This window comes from Coffea arabica, chromosome 9e, assembly GCF_036785885.1.
Source record: "Coffea arabica cultivar ET-39 chromosome 9e, Coffea Arabica ET-39 HiFi, whole genome shotgun sequence".
Lineage (NCBI taxonomy): Eukaryota > Viridiplantae > Streptophyta > Magnoliopsida > Gentianales > Rubiaceae > Coffea > Coffea arabica.
Genome location: NC_092327.1, coordinates 17,519,121 through 17,538,026, shown reverse-complemented (window position 1 = coordinate 17,538,026; position 18,906 = coordinate 17,519,121). Strand labels below are relative to the sequence as shown.

Here is an 18,906-nt window from a genome sequence, read left to right as displayed (position 1 = left end):
TTTAATTTATTTGACTAAGAAATTCATATTAAAAAAAATATTTGCTCTTTTTTTTTCTTCAATTAATTATACAAAAGTAAATTATCTTACATCATTTTTTATCTTGAGAAAGAATTTTATATTATAATTTTATCCTTGAGAGTATCCTTTCCCATTTAAGAAGTTGAAAAACCAATTAAGAACAAGAGAGTGCTCGAACTTATGTTTGCGGGAAGATGGCGATGCTTCATTGTTTTCCCTTCAAAAAAAAAAATTACAATTCATTCATTCCAAACATGAGTAAAATTTAGTTTTGGTATCTAAACTTTAATCGTCAGAATTTTGACATTAAAACTTTAAAACAAAATAAATTTATACCCAATGTTATAATATTTAAGTATATTTGATGCATTTGATGGAATTTTTTCAAATCCCTATCAGAAAAAGTCACATGCTTTACATGTATGGCAACAAAATTATAAAAATAAAATGATCAACAAATTTGTAAAAATTGAAAAATATAGACTGACAGATCAACAATGTTGCAAAGATAGAGTGAAGTTTTTCTTTGAATTTTTTTCAATTCAACATTAGGTTCTGAGACTTTTTAAAGTTGTTTTTCTTTTGCATCGAGTTCATAGGTTATTTTTTGATTTTTTTTTTTTGAAAATTTGTTTATAATTTCATTGTCATACACGTGACAGCATGTAATTTTTTCTAGCAGGAATTCAAAAAAATTACATCAACTATACCAGATGTTCTTAAATTTTGTAGCATTGGATATCAAATTTATTTTTATCTAAAATTTAGTCATCAAAATCGAGTCAAAATTTAGATACCAAAACTGCGTTTTACTTTTCCAATCCTCCCTTCACAAAATACATTTCAATTAGAATAGGCACATCTAAATTTGTATCACATTGTTTGTGAGTCCTTATTTTTTCTTATTGACATCTCATGCATTGCCCACTGAGATATCATATATTTCATTTCTGCCTTCCTAAAATTAAAATGCTTATTCCGCCAGTACTACTACTCGAACCGTCGTACGACTACTATTATACTACTAGAGAGAGTAAAGAAGAAAACGACATGGTCCGTAGGCGTCGGTTTAGTGGAGTGGGGATGATTTATAGTGGAACGTAGACCCATAGAGGTAGAGGTAGTACTAATTGTCGTTTCTACTTTCGAGTGGGCGACCCTTCAGCTAACGACGCCGTCTTCTTTTTCCCATTCCCGTGTGGTTAAAACTTAAAAGACGGTCCTCCATCCTGGTCAAGTTTTCATTTTTGATTTCTTCGTTTTGGGTCAATTTCAGAACACCCCATCCAAAAGTAGCTTCTCCTAGAATTTGCTTCCTGAAACATTGAATTGGATCAATTTCTCCCTTGTAGTATTTAATATTTTCCAATCAAGTTTTTTTCTTTTTTTTTATAATTGGGAGGTTTTAAATTTAGAATCTCCCGCATTTAATCCCTCCTACCTTATCATTTAACCCAACCCTCCCCCATTTTCCAATCAAGTACAATCACATAATAGCCCGATTTTTCTTTGCATTTTTTCACGTGAGATGCATAGGGTATTGTGGAAGAATTACACTAATAAAAGTTAGATGGATTGTGATTTTAACAAATTCCTTAATTCAATAGGCCAATACAAATACAACTATTTCAGTAATTTGTGTAAAATCCAAAATCAAAAGAACTTATTACATAATGATTGTTTAATTTCTTAGAGTCGAAGTCCGTGACATAGTTTCCTTCATTTTCAGGAAAGAATAAACCATAGGAAATCCCGTTTGGTGCATGCAGTCTTCTTTCTCTTCCTTTCTTTTTTCTTTTTTGGTTGTAGAAAAAATATTTATATGTACATCAATTCTCAGACTCACGAGCAAGAGTAGCGATTTGCCTTTATTTTTTGTACATCAATTTCTCTTCCTTTCTTTTTGGAAATAAGGCAGTCTTTCTCACAATGCATAATTGAGTGAGAACTCAAGCCTGCTATGCCAATTGTATTTGATTCAAGAAAACTCGAAATTAGCCTTCTATGCCAATTCTATGTGATTTGACCAATCAATCGAATACTACAGGGTACGAATTGATTTAATTCAACACTCAAGAGGCCAACGGAGGAAAAGGCATTTCCAAAGGGGTTATTTGAAAATTAACCCTTTCATTTCCCCCATTGCTCCTAAGAAAAAGTACATATATTACCTGCTGCAGCCTGGCTGCCTTCGCTGCCCTTTTTGCTTTAACTTTACCACTCTCCACTCCATCCCAGCTCTAAAGAGTCAAGACCAGACATCCATTCATGAAATTACCAAAATGCACCCGTAGCCCATCTTCTACCTCATGAAGCAAGAATCTGTTTCTCGGGTAAAATAGTAATTCTGGAGTAGAAATGGGGAGTGTGTCGTCGGAGGAAGGCTCCGATCAGCAGAGCGAGAGGTGCGGAAGCTACAGTCTCAGTGCTGACGTCAGTGAGTCCGAGAGTTCCGGCAGCTTCACCTGTCGCCGCTGCTACCACGACGGTGCCGCCTCCTCTAGTTCCTTAGCTTCCTCTCCTCCGCCGCCTAATCAGGATAACAATGTGGTCGGAAACTCTGTATTTCTTGCTCCCTCTCTGATCTTTCCTGGGATTCTCGCCAAGGATGCGATGCTTCAGCCTCAGAAGCGCGAAGCCGATTTGTCCGGTTCGTTTTTACATTTTTTTAATATTTGTATTCCTCGCCATTTTCACATGAATCAGTGTGGGTGCATTTCTCACATTTTTATATTTTTTTGTACGCTGTTTACTCGAGAGCACCGGAGGAAATGTTGTATTTGACTTTTTTTCCCGTCATTTTTGGCACCGATTGTAGAAATTGAGATGATGAAGGAAAGATTTGCTAAATTATTACTTGGTGAAGACATGTCCGGAGGTGGTAAAGGAGTCTGTACGGCCCTAGCTATCTCGAATGCCATAACAAATCTCTCTGGTCAGTCTATGTCTAGTATCTCACAATCTCCGTACAATTTCTGTGTTTTTTTTTAAATTTTTAATTAAAGAATGTGAAAGCAATTGTAATTGAAATTGGGATGGTCATTTTGGACATGTAGCAACCGTATTTGGGGAACTATGGAGATTGGAACCGTTGGCGCCTCAGAAGAAGGCAATGTGGTTTAGAGAGATGGAGTGGCTTCTGTGTGTGAGTGATTCAATTGTTGAGTTTGTGCCGTCAAAACAGCAGTTTCCTGATGGAGGGATGTACGAAGTAATGGAAACTAAGCCGCGGTCTGATTTGTCTATGAATCTCCCTGCGCTCAAGAAACTTGATGCCATGTTGATTAGCATTCTTGAAGGGTTTCAGGATACAGAGTTTTGGTATGTTGATCGGGGGGTGATTGTGGCTGATCCCAGTGAATGCAGTGCCTTTGCGTCATCTGTATCCAGTGGGAGGCCTTCAATTAGGCAGGAGGACAAATGGTGGCTTCCATGCCCGAAAGTCCCTCCTAAGGGTTTATCTGAAGATGCAAGGAAGAGGTTGCAGCAGTGCAGAGATTGCACGAATCAGATATTGAAGGCAGCCTTAGCGATAAACAGCAATGTACTTTCTGAAATGGAGATTCCTAGTGCCTATTTAGACTCACTGCCTAAGGTCTGCTCTCTACTAGTTTGTTTTATTTGTTTGTTCCGTCTTCTTTTGTCTTTTGCAGTTTTGTTGTGATGAACGTGTGTTCGCTTGTGTTTAAGAAACATTTGTCTAGATGTAGCGAAGCATGCAGAAAGTGCATTATATCCACCTTATTCTTATTCTTCCAATTGTCCATATTTCTTGTATGTACACAAGAGTGTCTTATCTTAATTTTGGCATGCCTTATTCTATTTGAGCTCAGTGTTATTTCTTTCTATTTCTGTCCCAGTTGACATGCTTACCGAATAACAAAATCAACTATGCTAGAAGTCAAAATACTTATAGAGGGTTTTTTATTTGATAAATGTAAGATGTGCGGATGTGCATAGGTCAATGTTTGGATAAATAAATTATCTCTTGATATTCCAATGCCATTAGACTCTTCAAGCTATTATCAACAATGACTCCAGTTTACTTATAATGTGTCATGTGCTATAGAAGATGTATTCTTGGAGTTCAGTGGGTTGAGTGCGGACCTATAGCATGCAATGCATAATTTAATGTGTCACTCCAATTGCAGGATAAATGTTTGAGTTGCTTCATATGATTGGATAAATGATGGTAAATTGGTGAAATAACTTTTACTTTGAACACCGAAGAATAGGAATGAAAATATGCCAGACACTTGCATATCATCCGTTAGCTCTTTGTTTTCATCTGGTCTTTTGTCAACGTACATAAATATGGTTTTCATCCCAGTTATGATAAAGAAGAAAGAAGAGATAACGAAATTTTATTACTCGCTACTATATACCTCACTTCTTATATTGTTGAACTCTTTCTCCATTCTTTGTTCTTTTCCTTTGGTGGTGTTAGCTGTGTAAATCTTGCCCCATATTCAGAAGGTGGATTTCATGTGCAAGAAAAAGAAAAAAAAGAAGGTTAAAGCATGTCGTCTATAGAGTGGTTCCTGTAGTTCAGGTGCTGAAAGTTGGCTAACTCTGGATTGCCGTATATAGTTTGGCAAAGATGAATAAGAGAGTATGGTACTAGCAATGATTGTTTGGAAGATGTGTGAATAAGGATTATTTTATCCACATTTACTTGTATCTTGTAGGTGAAATCTTATTGAGTTACTGTTGCTGTCTTATGATTTGTTTAATCTACTGGTATTGCAGAATGGGAAAGCTTGTTTGGGTGATATGATCTATCGTTATATTACTGCTGATCAATTCTCCCCTGAATGTCTTCTGGATTGTCTAGACTTGTCATCTGAACATCACACCTTAGAAGTAGCAAACAGAATTGAAGCGGCTGTGCATGTTTGGATGCTGAAAAATAGAAAAAAGCATCCGAAACATCAGAAGCCTAAGCGTAAATCTTGGGGTGGTAAGGTCAAGGGCCTTGTTGCAGATGCCGATAAGAATCAATTTCTGGCACAAAGGGCTGAAATCCTCTTGCATAGCCTGAGGCTTCGTTTTCCTGGTCTGCCTCAAACTGCACTAGATATGAACAAAATCCAGTACAATAAGGTAGTTTAGACGCATGCTTTTACGTTTTTGTAAATTCTGAGCAATAACCTAAAATAAAAAGGAAAAAAAAAGAAGAAGAAGCTAATCTATACAAAATAACCTTGAATTAGAGGATATTAGAATAAAACTGAAGCTTTTAGGATTATGTAGCTGTCTATATATTTTTTGACTTGTCTATTCAATATCCAAATAATCTTTGCTAATAATGTCCACATAAAGCCACGTGTATCCTTTCAAGGTCATATGTTTAGCTAATAAAATACAGAAGAGTAGAGTCTCTACATTTGAAAATTGTTGTTAAGACTTCTTGAGTTTATTGTAGATTTGAGTTTGGCATAGTAATTTTAATATCCCGATGGATTGGGTTAATAATTGTACTTGACTATACATTAAGTGGACCTGATTTTGAGGAATTACTCAAACTTGGAAAAGAGATAGACATACAGAATGTCATGTGATGTAGAAGTAAGAGTATATGTAATATTGGTGTTTACTACATGCATCTCTTATGCTCTGGTGCAGGATGTTGGGCAGTCAATTCTGGAAAGCTACTCAAGGGTAATGGAGAGCTTGGCATTTAATGTAATGGCGAGGATTGATGATGTCCTGTATGTGGATGATGCCACCAAGCGCTGCAATGCATTAGAATGTGTGTCCTTTTTCAACAGGGGAGGTTTGGGTGGTCTTCCCATCCAAAAGCGTATATCGCCAAGTCCTTTCTCCATTCAGCACACCCCCTATACCTCTCCCTTTGCAACTCCATCATTTTGTTTGTCCCCTCTAGTTGGTAGTAGCCCTGGAAGAGCTGTTTCCCCACGGAACGCTAATGGTTTTAGGGAACCTCAAAATCGTAAGATTGACAAAGTAATACCTGCTGACTTGGATAAACTCTGGTCTTATGCTGGAAGCCTTAGTGCTAGGAGAATTTCTGAGAATGTTCCAGAGCGTGATTGAATTATTTTTCAACCATCTGGAGGAGGCTACTTCACCTCTGGTGCAAATGGATAGTTCCCTTTAAAGTCCGGATATGTTGTGTATCTGCAGTGCAGAATAGATGAATAGGTAAGATCATGGGTTAAACCTTTGGCCATGAGTTATCTGCTGGTACTAGATGGAATGGTTACAGTAGTTGTAGTTCTAGAGTAAATTTACTAATTTAATAGAATCTCTTTTATGCTTAGCAATGGGGTACAGTTTGTGGAAGAGAATTACTAGATTACATAATTTGCTATCCTCTAAAGAGAGATAAACTTGCTGCTCTACTTTAGAGTACCAGCATGGTGATGGTAATGCAGCGAAGGAATTCTTTAAAACATGACATGCTGTATAGAAAAGAAACTTGCTCAAAATTTAATCGGACCTTCATGTCAGTAAAAATCCTCTTGTAAACTCCTCCTTGCTTTGTGTGACTTGAGCTTTTACTTGCTTTGTGCTCAATATGTGAAACTATAAAAACAAATCGATCAAAACATAGATCTATCGACTTCATATTTAGTGGGGACACAATTCTAAATTAGATAAATAATGTAAAAATTTTCTGGCTTGCTTGAGAACAAATCTGCCTTAATAATGCCGAAAAGCTTGTAGGAGAACAACTGAGAGTAGATTTCAAGGAAGAACATTGTAGGAGAGCACTTGAGAAAATAACTTTCAAGTAATTGAAGAACTCTGCATCCTTTCTGTCAAGGTGTATGCTACTGTCGAGAACACAATATTGAGTGAGATGGTGAAATTCTTCCCGGTATATAATCTGTGTACTACAGGGATTTGGAAAGGAAGGAAAAAGCACATGATATTAAAAGCAGAACATTTAGTTAAACCATTAACATAGTCCAAAGCTGTTAATTGGATCTTTATTTGTACAAAGTAAATTTTAATTTGGGCAAACTTTAACTATTGGGATTGGCTTGATATCTAGGAGTCCTCCCTACTGCTAGGTTTAGGATTCAAAAGCTGAGTTTGGCAGTTAGGTATGTGGAGGGATTGGGAGGTGAAAAAAAAATTGGACAAGATTCGATGAAGTCCAATTGTCTAATTTTATAATAATTAAGCTTTGGCTTGAATAATATGATTTAAATCAATTGGACAGTTAATTTGTTGACTAATTAAAATTTTGAAATTTCGATGTCTACAAATACCAGCACCTTTAAGTCCATTGAGGAGCTAGTTTGCTAGGCATAATATACGGCTCTTGAATTTATTGAATTATTTGGTAGAATGAGCAGCCTTCAACATTCTATCAATAGAGATCATGCATGTCATTACCGGGTATGATTAGGCTCAAATTGAGTGACAAATCTAGAGAGCCCATTTCTGGAGTCCATGTGTTCTTGGGTCTCTGTGTGGCGCGCATGCACTGGACCATTACCCAGCAGTTCTCTGCACTCCCAGAACTGACTCTTCACTTCAACGAGCAAGTCAGCTTACCACACACATACAGACAAGTTTCCTTTGCAAATTTATTTTATTTTATTTTTTTCTGAAACGAACGTTAGTTTAAATAACATCACAACTTCAGGAAACATGCACGGTTTCAAAGCCTTCCCAAAATTCTACAATAATCAAATTAAAGTCAATTTGCTTAAGCACTTGAAAGCTTTGCTGCAACTTATAATCCAACTCTGTTTGGATCCACTAGTTTTTCAAATATTATAAAATTTTTTAAAAAGTATTCTAAAAGGTAATCTAAAAAGTAGTCTAAATTTTTTTTAATATCCAAAATATATTCCAAAATATATTTTAAAAACTCTACTATTTTTAAATATTCCAAAATATTTTCTAAAAATATCCATATACTTTAAAAACTCTGCTACAGTAAAATTTTTCAAAAAAAAAAACCCCTTCAAAAACAGCTAATCGGGCTTCAAAGAGAATTCTGGTGACCAAATATTGAACTCCTACTTGTTTTTTTTTTCCAATAGTGCAAGTGGAAGATCTCGATCCTGGGACCTCTCATTTAGCTCCCTCCCCCGTAGTACTCAATCCATTCCTCCTCATTCCCTAATTACTTGATTACTGTTATAGGTGTGAATGACCATCCAATTGAGTTGATATCCATCCAAACACGCTCGCAAATGAAATTTTACTTATAATTTATCTCTCTTTTGACAATTTCTATCTCTTATTGTAAATTTGAATTATTTTTTATTTACATATGGTAACTTTGCATGGTGTGAATTTAATTGTTACATGGGTAAATCTATTACTTTTTGTCTTGAACTGAAAAGAAATATGAAGTAGATGTATAATCATATTCATGAGAAACTTTAAGAGCTTTTCTACCAGGTGTCCATTTGGCACTTGTTAACACACTTGAAATTCACTTAACCTATCATGTATGTACACATACTAATAATTATTACCCTCCTTTGTATTTATATCATTTCTATTTAATCATACCTATTCTCCTTGGTATTTATTTACTTTCCCAAATTAATCTTATATTTCCAAAAATATGACATTTGAATATATCTTAACCGGTGCCCAATTGGCATCCGTTAGACAAACCCAAATTTAATTACTGTATCAAACAATACCTATTATTTCTTGTTTTTAATGCATTATACTATTTATTGAGTATTACCACTTTGTACTAAATTTATGTATAAAAGTTTTAAAGACTATTATGGTAGATAAATGTCTGGAATGCAATAATTTTCTGATATAAATATGAATAATAAGTAAAAATATTGTTGTTGATTTATTTATGCATACATAACTATCACACTTAAAAATATTCTGTGCTAGCGCAATAGCAAAATTCTAGCTAATTATGTGAAATGAATATTATCATACATTTATTGTATTGAGGTGGCATTTAGTTATTGTGACGATCCCACCTCCCCCTAGGGCGTACCCAAGAGTTTGACGGACCGTCTGTCTAACTCTCGCTAGGACTCACTCACGCCGTCACGAAATTTACAAAGTAACAATTTCAACAATAAGGGCAATATCAATTACAACCCTAGACATATACAATCATGGACATCAAATACCCATACAATCTCTAAATACAGCCGAGGAGTTAAACTTACAAAATAAAACCAAACAAACTCGCTATGTGAGCACCCGAAAATTCCTTTAGAATTTCCTCCCATTTTTGAAAAAATTAATTTATATGTCCTTCTATGTTTCTTTACTTGATTATTTAACTATTTATTAGCTCTAAATTTCATGGTGATTTCATTAGTTGAGCCAAGAGTTTTACTTTTACTTTTCAAGTTAGAGTAAGTTAGAGTTTTGGTGTATTTTGGTAGTGTGATCACTTGTGAGGTGTGTGTACTAAATTTGGTGAATAAGAATGAGTATTAGGTAAGAAAAAGTGTGTGATTAGAAGTGTTAATACTAAGTGAGTGAATCATAAGTTAAAACACTAGTACGCGCGAGTTAGGGAAAACGGCTTGAACCGATGTGCACCATTTGCTATCGAGTGAGTACACCACTTGAACACTACTTTATTACCTTAATTTCCTTACTTTTATTTCAGCAAAATTAGCCCTAAAATATCCTCCATTCAGCCGAAATTCTTGACCAAATGAAGAGGGGGAAAAGGAAAAAAATAAGGACCCATCTTGTAGTGACACTTGGCGGAAATCAAACCAATTTTGACCAAGCAAATTTTCTTTCCTTCTTATCTCTAATTTGGCTCATCATTCTCCTTTATTTCTTCATGTTGGCCGAAAATAAGAGAGGGAAAAAGAGAGAAAAACAACTTCAACTCCAACCTTGATTCTTCTTTGTTGAGCTGAAATCACACAAACCAAAACCGATTAAACTTGCCTCTTGGTGATTGGAAAGCTTGGTGTGGTGAAATTTTTGGAAGATAGTGGTTTGTTTTTCACTTGAAAGAAGCTTTTGGAAGGTATAAGGCTTGAACTTCCTCTTCTCTTGCTTAATCTTGTTAAATGTGGTATAGAAGCTTTCAATCTTGGCTTGCTATGGTTGATTTCCTAGTTTTTGATGGTGTAGTAGAATTTTCAGCTAGGGTTTACATTTTTCAGTTTTGATTAGTGTTGTTTACCTAGTAAGTGATGTTATTGAGCTAGGATATGGATTTGGTGAAGGGATTAATGGTTTGGTTGTGACTTTTTAGAGTAAAAGTTGAAGTTCCAGCATTTGTAGTGATTCTGCCCTGTTTTTGGAACCAAACTAACCTGCATATTCGTCCATGATAAATGTCAAATCAGTTCTTTCTCAAAACATGAAAGTTGTAGGGAATTGAGTTAGCTTTCTATCCAGAAAATTTCAACTCAATCTGAGCACTGTATCTTGTGAAATGACTAAAATACCCCTAACTGCCCAAATGCCCTGTTTAACCGACAGCTTTCTGTTTTCTCTGAGATTTCAATTTTTGACCCTGAAAATGCGAGAACTAGGTGTTGATGTCTTCATAGGAAATGTAGATCTATATCTTAGATTCGAAACACCATAAAATTTACCTTGATCCGATATACCTAGCTACAGTTACGACCAAAACACCGAAGGATGACAAAACTGCCATTTATCAGTTCTTCTTTAAACTGGTTTCCAGCTTTGGTCCATGGTGATAGGTTATTATTTGGTTTGTTTGGTTGGTTTTGAGGCCTTGAATAAATGAATGTGGTTGGTTATCACTTGTGGTTGGATTGGAGGGTTGTTAGTGATACAAACTTGACCCAGCAAGAACCTATCTTGAAGAACCAAGTCGATCAGGCAGCGGAAGGATCTATCTTGATCAGGTTATGGAACAATAACTACCTTGCTAGACCTAAAGAGAACCCGTCTCTAGAAACCTAGTGGATTGGTTATTGGTTAAGGAACAATAACTACCTTGCTAGACCTAAAGAGAACCCGTCTCTAGAAACCTAGTGGATTGGCTATTGGCTTGAAAGAACAAGATGATGTGATCATCTTGCCTTGAACACCACAAGTATCCAAGCTAAATACTTGATACAGTTCAAGAAGAAACTCAAGTTCCATCAAGGAACTCCATAAAAGGAGACAACTCTCTTTTTACTAATTCATCTTCAATATCATCTGTCTCAATAGTTAAATAAAGTTGGCTATTTATAGCCTTACAAGACTCAAAATCCTAATCTTAATTGGAAACAATACAAGCTTCCTAATTTGACTTGACACAACTTTCTAAATAAATTTGGAAGCAATTAACTACTTTTCTAAAACTCTAATTCAATTAGAATAGGAAACTAACTGACTCAATTGGCTTAACTATGGTCAACATGACCTTAGCCTTTATTTCCCTTAATAACTCAAGACTAACTAACAAGTATTGTTGGAAACTTACTTAAATAAATAACAAGAAATAAGCATGACAAATCTTCAATGATTCTTGAACCCGATTGCACCATCAACCATCAATCGAATTTTCTTGAAGGGAATCCAAATCTTCATGTTCTCATCAGTATCCCCTGTAAGGAAAACAAAAACTAAAGAAATGAGCTAAAAGCCCAGTGAGATTCCCAAACAAGTAATCAAGCAATTTAAACAAGGACATTATTCATTGAAGAACAATTAATCGAGAAAACATTCACAATATAAAAGCAATGAAAACACACACATTAAAAGGATACGTGCTCACGTGGAGCCATTCGTTCATTCATTCGCCAACCATTTTCCTTATCCCTCCAATTTATTTGAAAAACATTTGCAAGTAAAAACTTCTCCAGGGTTCTTGACATTCATTCATTGATTTCATCTCCCACCACTAGCCAATTCACTGGCCAATTCTTCACCAACTTTCGTGGTCATATTCGAGTATACCTGTAACAGCCCCACCTCCCCCTAAGGCGAACCAGAGGGTTCGGCGGGCCGCCTGCCCGGCTCTCGCCGGGACTCAGTCATTCACTACAATCCTCAAACAGATTACAAGATAAATCTCAAATATTACATCACATTCTCCAAAAATTACATGTCATAAGCGAAGCGGAAACAATTCCCAACTATACATAAAATGATTCCAAATCCAAATTGTACAAAACATAGGCCATCCAATCACGTGCACAAGTACTACAAGCCCTTCCTTCGCCTTGAGCCCTGTGGAGGGGAATAAAATATTTTTGGGGTGAGTTAGAAGCTCAGCGAGTAACCAGAAAATCAGTAATCAAATCGGTTTAACAATATTTCTTTTCAATGATGTCATAAATCAAATGATAAGTTCAGAAACAATTACAACATTTACAAAACATTAAATATGGAGTATCAATAATTCAAGAAACATGTACAATGGAAAGCGATAGTAACATTCATGAAAAGATACGTTCGTTCTCCTGTCATTTCCTTTTTTTTTTCATTTGAAATTGCATCATTTTCCACCAACCTCCACCAACCTACAAAGGTAATACTCGAGTATACCAAACGTTCACCCAGGTCCCTAATCGCCCGACCGAGTCCGTTTCTGGCTCGAGACGACCGGTAACAAGGGGCAATGGCCAGTTCAGCCCAAAAGGCTTACATTCATGCGCAAGTAGCATTTAATCATTTATCATGAAAATTTCACATTGATTTAGGTCGAGTGCGATAAAATACACACTCGCCTAGAAAGCTCGTTTTGGAAATCATTCAAAGCACATAACACGTTATCAATCAATAATACAAGTCATGAAGTCAAGGAAATATATCAAACAAGGAACACTTTCATATAAGCATGCATGATATGCAAGAAAACAGTTCAAAAGTAGCTTTGGAAACAGTTCAAAAGTAAATAATGTAAGAAACATTTCACAAGTACTTTGGAAATAGTTTAGGGTCACTCACCTCAATGGCTCAGAAATCATCCATCATATAATATTGCCTTGCTCAAATCCAAGCCTTAGATCACAAACCCAATGCAAACAAATCCCTTCAAAGTTCGGACAGCACTTCCCCTGAATTTACTAACTTTTCCGGCCATCACGGCTTCATTATTTCCTCATTCCAACCCAAAGGTACACACACAACAACAAGTTCATCCAATAGCCATTCAGAAAGCTCCAAGTAGTACTAGGACAAGTCAAGCTAGGGAAAAGTCCGGAAATGAAAGTTAAGCTCAAAACCAGAAAAACAGTTTTGATGTCATTTTACGGTAATGGTACCAAAGGCGGTACGATGGTCGGACGAAGGTGTAAGACCCACCGTTTCGAAGCTAAGAGACAGGGCTACAACAATGTAGAAGGCCACTCAGTCCAAATCCTAGCACAACTAGGTCAAATATGCAGAATACCAAACCAGAACCGTAATTGCAGGTTTACAAATCACACTATGCTGTAATCAGTACAACTCAGTCTATACAGGTCCAAATGCATTGATTCCAAAGGCATGCGGTAGCTAAGACATCAAGCTACATTTCATCAGAAGACACCAACATCCAAATCCAAAACAATTCCAGTCAAAACAGACGATTACAAGCGCAGTTCGCACATTCTGATCAACCCAGAACAGCAACAGTAAAATCGACATATCTCATTCTACACTACTCCAAATGACCTGAAATTTTACAGGCACCTCAAACACATCAATACCTACAAATTTCATGTTTTAAGCAAAGGCAATTCGGCCTATAACCATATGATACAAAACCGGACAGAAAGGGGGTTATGAAACCCTAACTTCCTCAAATTCCTTCCAAACCCAAAATTGGTTGCAATTACCAATCATTTACATCCATTAGAGTCATAACCCCTCATTACCAACCATCATAAATAACCACCACATCATGATCACATTAAACCAGAAAATTCCTCAATAAAATAAAAACTTCACCAATTCATCTCAAACCAAGAAACAAACCACAAATTTCAGCACTTTAGCCACCACTAGGCACAAATTAAGCATCATTAAGTGTAGGAGGAAGTGTAATCACCACTTACCTAGTAAACAAGAGAGAAGGAGTTGTAGAATACCTTAGCTTCCTTAAAAACTTCACCAAACAACTTACTAGCACCTAATGGAGGGATTTTATGGAGTAGAAACTAGTTTATGTGATTGTTTTTGGAAGCTTGAGCTAAATGGAAGCTAAAATGTTGAAGAGTTTCTTTCTTCTTTGCTCAAGAGAGAACCAGCCATGGAGGGGAAGAAAAGAGTGAATTTTAGTGATTTTTGTGAGATATTTAACTCAATGGCAAAAAGTCAAAAAGGGTGAATAGTTGTCTTAGGCTTCAACCACTCACAAAGTGACACGTGTCACTTCATTAAATGCATTTCTATCCTTTTGTTTTCTCTCACATCAATCACATCTCATCCTCCACTTATCTCTTAACACCCGATAAATTTCACTCAGTATCCGGAACTTAACCTTATTGGCCGAATTTTTCCGAACTTTTCGCCCTAGTGGGTCCCACATCCGGAATACACTCTTAATTTCTCAAAACCTATTTGATACTAGAAAAATCATCCAAAAACTATATCTGCTCATTAAAAATATCTAGAAAATTTCCCTACGAAAGAAAACGCAGAAAACAAGCCATTAAATAAATAAAACCCTAGAAAATTAGAAAATTTCCGGGTTCTCAAACTCATTTTTTTTTTCGGGGCGTCACAATACCAAAACACTGTCCCAGGATCACCAGCCGCCTGACCGAGTCCGCTTCTGGCTTGAGTCGACTGGCAACAAAGGGCAAGGGCCCAATTCAGCCAAAAGGCTTACATTCATGCACAAGTAGCATTCAATCATTGAAAATTCACTTTGGCTTGGGTCAAGTGCGATAAAATACACACTTGCCCATCGAAAATCCATTTAGAAATCCTTGGAAAGCATTTAACATTCAAGCAAACGCTCACAAATAGTCACATAGTCACTTATTGTACAAACACACAAGGAACACTCACCAGTCTAAGCAGAATAACGTCAAAAGGTTTCTTCCGGATTATGCCCTTGATCACCAACAAACCCTAAGAATAACCAATCCCAAATTGAAGTGAGTAAATGTAATTCAAAGTTTTCGAGATAAAACTAATACTTTTCATCTTAGTTGATACCAAATCTTGGTAAAAAATAACTCATATACTACTATTGAAGTGCATTCAAGGATACCTATGTAACTTAAGATCCAATTAACCCTAAAATCAAACCTTACATTTCACTAATATTCATAAGAGCAAGTAATAGAAATTTGGGTAGCATTTCCCCTATTTTCTTACTTTTCCCATCCAAGTACAACTTGGATTCACAAGCTAACTGATGAGAACATGAAGATTTGGATTCCCTTCAAGAAAATTCGATTGATGGTTGATGGTGCAATCGGGTTCAAGAATCATTGAAGATTTTTCATGCTTATTTCTTGTTATTTATTTAAGTAAGTTTCCAGCAATACTTGTTAGTTAGTCTTGAGTTATTAAGGGAAATAAAGGCTAAGGTCATGTTGACCATAGTTAAGCCAATTGAGTCAGTTAGTTTCCTATTCTAATTGAATTAGAGTTTTAGAAAAGTAGTTAATTGCTTCCAAATTTATTTAGAAAGTTGTGTCAAGTCAAATTAGGAAGCTTGTATTGTTTCCAATTAAGATTAGGATTTTGAGTCTTGTAAGGCTATAAATAGCCAACTTTATTTAACTATTGAGACAGATGATATTGAAGATGAATTAGTAAAAAGAGAGTTGTCTCCTTTTATGGAGTTCCTTGATGGAACTTGAGTTTCTTCTTGAACTGTATCAAGTATTTAGCTTGGATACTTGTGGTGTTCAAGGCAAGATGATCACATCATCTTGTTCTTTCAAGCCAATAGCCAATCCACTAGGTTTCTAGAGACGGGTTCTCTTTAGGTCTAGCAAGGTAGTTATTGTTCCTTAACCAATAACCAATCCACTAGGTTTCTAGAGACGGGTTCTCTTTAGGTCTAGCAAGGTAGTTATTGTTCCATAACCTGATCAAGATAGATCCTTCCGCTGCCTGATCGACTTGGTTCTTCAAGACAGGTTCTTGCTGGGTCAAGTTTGTATCAGATACGAGCGAGAGCGTGAGACTGGTACATGCTAGCATAGTCTAGTTTTTGAAGTTTTACGATTGTACTCGCGCTAGTGCTCGGTTAGGGTTGAATGTGTCTGGAAGTCACAACTTTTGTTATATTTGGGATTGTATGAATGTTTGAGATAGAAATGAATATAAGCATACGTTCCAAATTTGGGAACTGTTATTTCACTTATTCTTGAGGTTATATCTTATTTTATTTGAAGAGAGTGAACGAGTCTTGGCGAGAGCTGGGCAGGCGGTCCGCCAAACCCTGGGGTACGCCCTAGGGGGAAGTGGGGTCGTTATACGCTAGAGAGCTAAGGAGTACCTACGCGAGCAACTAACAAAACTTAGACAAAGTCTATGTCTTCTCCAATCCCACTCTCACGTTCTTACCCCTGTAAGGAAAACAAATTTATGGAATGAGCTAGAATCTCAGTGAGGTTCCAAGAAAATATGCAAGTAAACTAGCAGGCATGATATAATGTATAGCAAAGCAGGTAACTAGATAGATCATGCAATAATGTGCAGTAAAGATCACATTCCTGTCAAAGAATATAGTCTACTATCAGGAGAAGGTACCAAGGCAGCTTGTCCAGGGTCCGTTGACACTCCGTCAACCATGGAATTTTGATGTCCGTAGATCACCACTAAACGTTCGTTTTCGTCCACCGATCATCCCCTTACCAGGTCCGAACGCCATCAAGTACCCATGGTTCGTCAATCTCCTCGACCAAGCCCTTTGCCGGTTCGATTCGACCAACTAACCATAGGATGGGCTTACAGCCCCAAGTATTCAAGTATTCATGATCTGGGTCCCAAGTATTCAAGTATTCATGATCTGGGTTTAAAACCCCAAGTATTCAAGTATTCATGAGTGGAGTCGTTGGTTGTGACCCAAATCTCACGCAAGTAAAGATTGGAGACATTAGCTGTTACCTAACGCTCCGTATTTAAGCATGTCACGAGTTCAAGTCATGAATTCAAGTCACGAATTCAAATCACGAGTAAACAGGTTAGGAACTTTGTCTTTTACCCAAGGTTGCCCAATTTACCCGACCGCTCTAAGGCTGATCTCAAGCAAGAGGTCCAACGAGGGCTCAGTTCAACCGTTACCGACCTACATTCACGCATATGCATGAGTAACCCAAGTTCCCACTTACCCGACGTCTCGGATAAGGGTCCAAGGGCCCCAGTTCAACCACTACAAGAAGATATACAATCGGTCTACAATCATGCACATGTACATGCAAGTCCGTACGCAAGATCAAATATTTCAAGTCAAGATACTGGTCACTTGTAAATCAAATTGCTTGTACATGAATGAACAAGATATCAAAAGTTTAGTTGAGTTAAGTAAAGTGCGATAAAGTACACACTCGCCTAAAAAATGACAAATCAAGTGTCTAGCAATTTAGCAACAAGTAGCATGGAACGCTCACCCATTAATCATAATCTCTTTACTTCAAACCCCTGGTTCTTTCTCTTGGTCACTCTCGAGTCCTATGGTCATGTCATATACCAAGAGTCTAGCCAATTCATACCAATATAAATGCAAACTATGAATTTCGAATCTTCACTTAGCCAAGAAAGCAATTTTGCAGGTTTATCCCTGTATAGCTGTCAAAAGTACAAGGTTTTCTTATTCAAATCTAGGGGTAAAATCTCATGCATGATAGATCAATGTGTCACGTGTCATATGAATTAGGAACATATCAATGATAGCCAAAACTTGTGAAGAAAACAGGACAAGAATCTCGAGATTCAAAACTAGTTCGAGTAATCAGATTAATGGCTACCTTCTCATCTAGCCATACTCAAGTACAATCTTAAAGATGCCACACTATTCCAAGCCACAACATTTAAAGGAAATTACTTCTAAGTCAACTAAGTAAACTCACCCCAAATCATATAGTTTCCAGTTCAATTCAAGGGGAAAATTATATATTAGGTCAATGATTCAAGTAAAAGATAGTGCGAAAATATTTCCTTTCCATCCACGAATTTGAGTTTAAAACTGTCCAAAATAGTTTGGTTGTTAAGCTGGAAATTCAACACTTGAAACAAGAAAAAGTGAGGTTGTTACCTCCTAAAACCTATCATTTTTCATTCTCATGCTAGGATTATGGTATAATCAAGTATTTAAGGCATTAGCAAGAGAATTTCACCATACAAAACCAAGAGAAAAGCCAAACACAATTGCTCTCTCTCTCAACCAGTTTCGAACAAATTTCCAGCTTTGGTGACATTCTTTGAAAAGGTATAACTTCAGTTTCGTAAGTCAAAAAATCACAAAACTTACACCGTTAGAAAATAGACTCGAAGCACTAATAGGATTTAGAAGACATTTTCATAAAATTCATCTCATAGATTAATCAAATTTCAGGTTATAAATTACTGCTATCACAAGTGCAGAAACAAAACAGTCATGATTTTCAAGAAACTTTGCAAATTTACCGGTCTTTATAGAAATTAAACCAAACCCTGAATTTTATACCGTTCGAAGCTCTATGAGTCTAGTTTCAAACGCAACAAATGGAACTCAATTCTGACTTTTCTATGTGAAGTTATAGCTAATTTTCCAAAGCTGCGCAAAGCTTCTTGCCGAAATTTCCAGATTGCTAACAACTTGAGAAAATGAAACTTTTTTTAATAAAATCTCACTCTCTTGGCTCAAATTCAACATACATATGAAGATTAAGGTTCAATAAAGTATCTTAAGCAAAAATCTTGCCAAAATCACCATAAAATTCTGGAAAGTAAAGCTGAAAAATCTCTCTCTCCTAATCGGCCAACTCTAGCAGAAATTTCAGCAAATTTCCCCCAAGTTTTTCCAACAAAACTTCCAACTTCCAACCTTGC

The 18,906-nt window shown here is 36.4% G+C and overlaps 1 protein-coding gene across 1 annotated transcript; it reads left to right on the top strand.

Moving 5' to 3' along the window:
• The first annotated feature begins 2,209 nt into the window (after positions 1 to 2,209).
• LOC113710589 (rop guanine nucleotide exchange factor 1-like) lies at positions 2,210 to 6,304 on the top strand. The gene is made up of 5 exons (XM_027233685.2): positions 2,210 to 2,671; positions 2,840 to 2,956; positions 3,078 to 3,616; positions 4,771 to 5,124; positions 5,647 to 6,304. Exons 1-5 carry the CDS (start codon positions 2,380 to 2,382, stop codon positions 6,076 to 6,078), a joined length of 1,734 nt encoding a protein of 577 aa, XP_027089486.1. The 5' UTR covers positions 2,210 to 2,379; the 3' UTR covers positions 6,079 to 6,304.
• The last annotated feature ends 12,602 nt before the right edge of the window (positions 6,305 to 18,906 follow it).

Bases quoted from the DNA above. Each gene is read 5' to 3' on its own strand.
- LOC113710589 (XM_027233685.2), top strand. From the start codon at position 2,380: ATGGGGAGTGTGTCGTCGGAGGAAGGCTCCGATCAGCAGAGCGAGAGG. The intron at 2,672-2,839 runs GTTCGTTTTTAC...CACCGATTGTAG, and splicing joins GCGCGAAGCCGATTTGTCCG to AAATTGAGATGATGAAGGAA. The intron at 2,957-3,077 runs GTCAGTCTATGT...TTGGACATGTAG, and splicing joins TGCCATAACAAATCTCTCTG to CAACCGTATTTGGGGAACTA.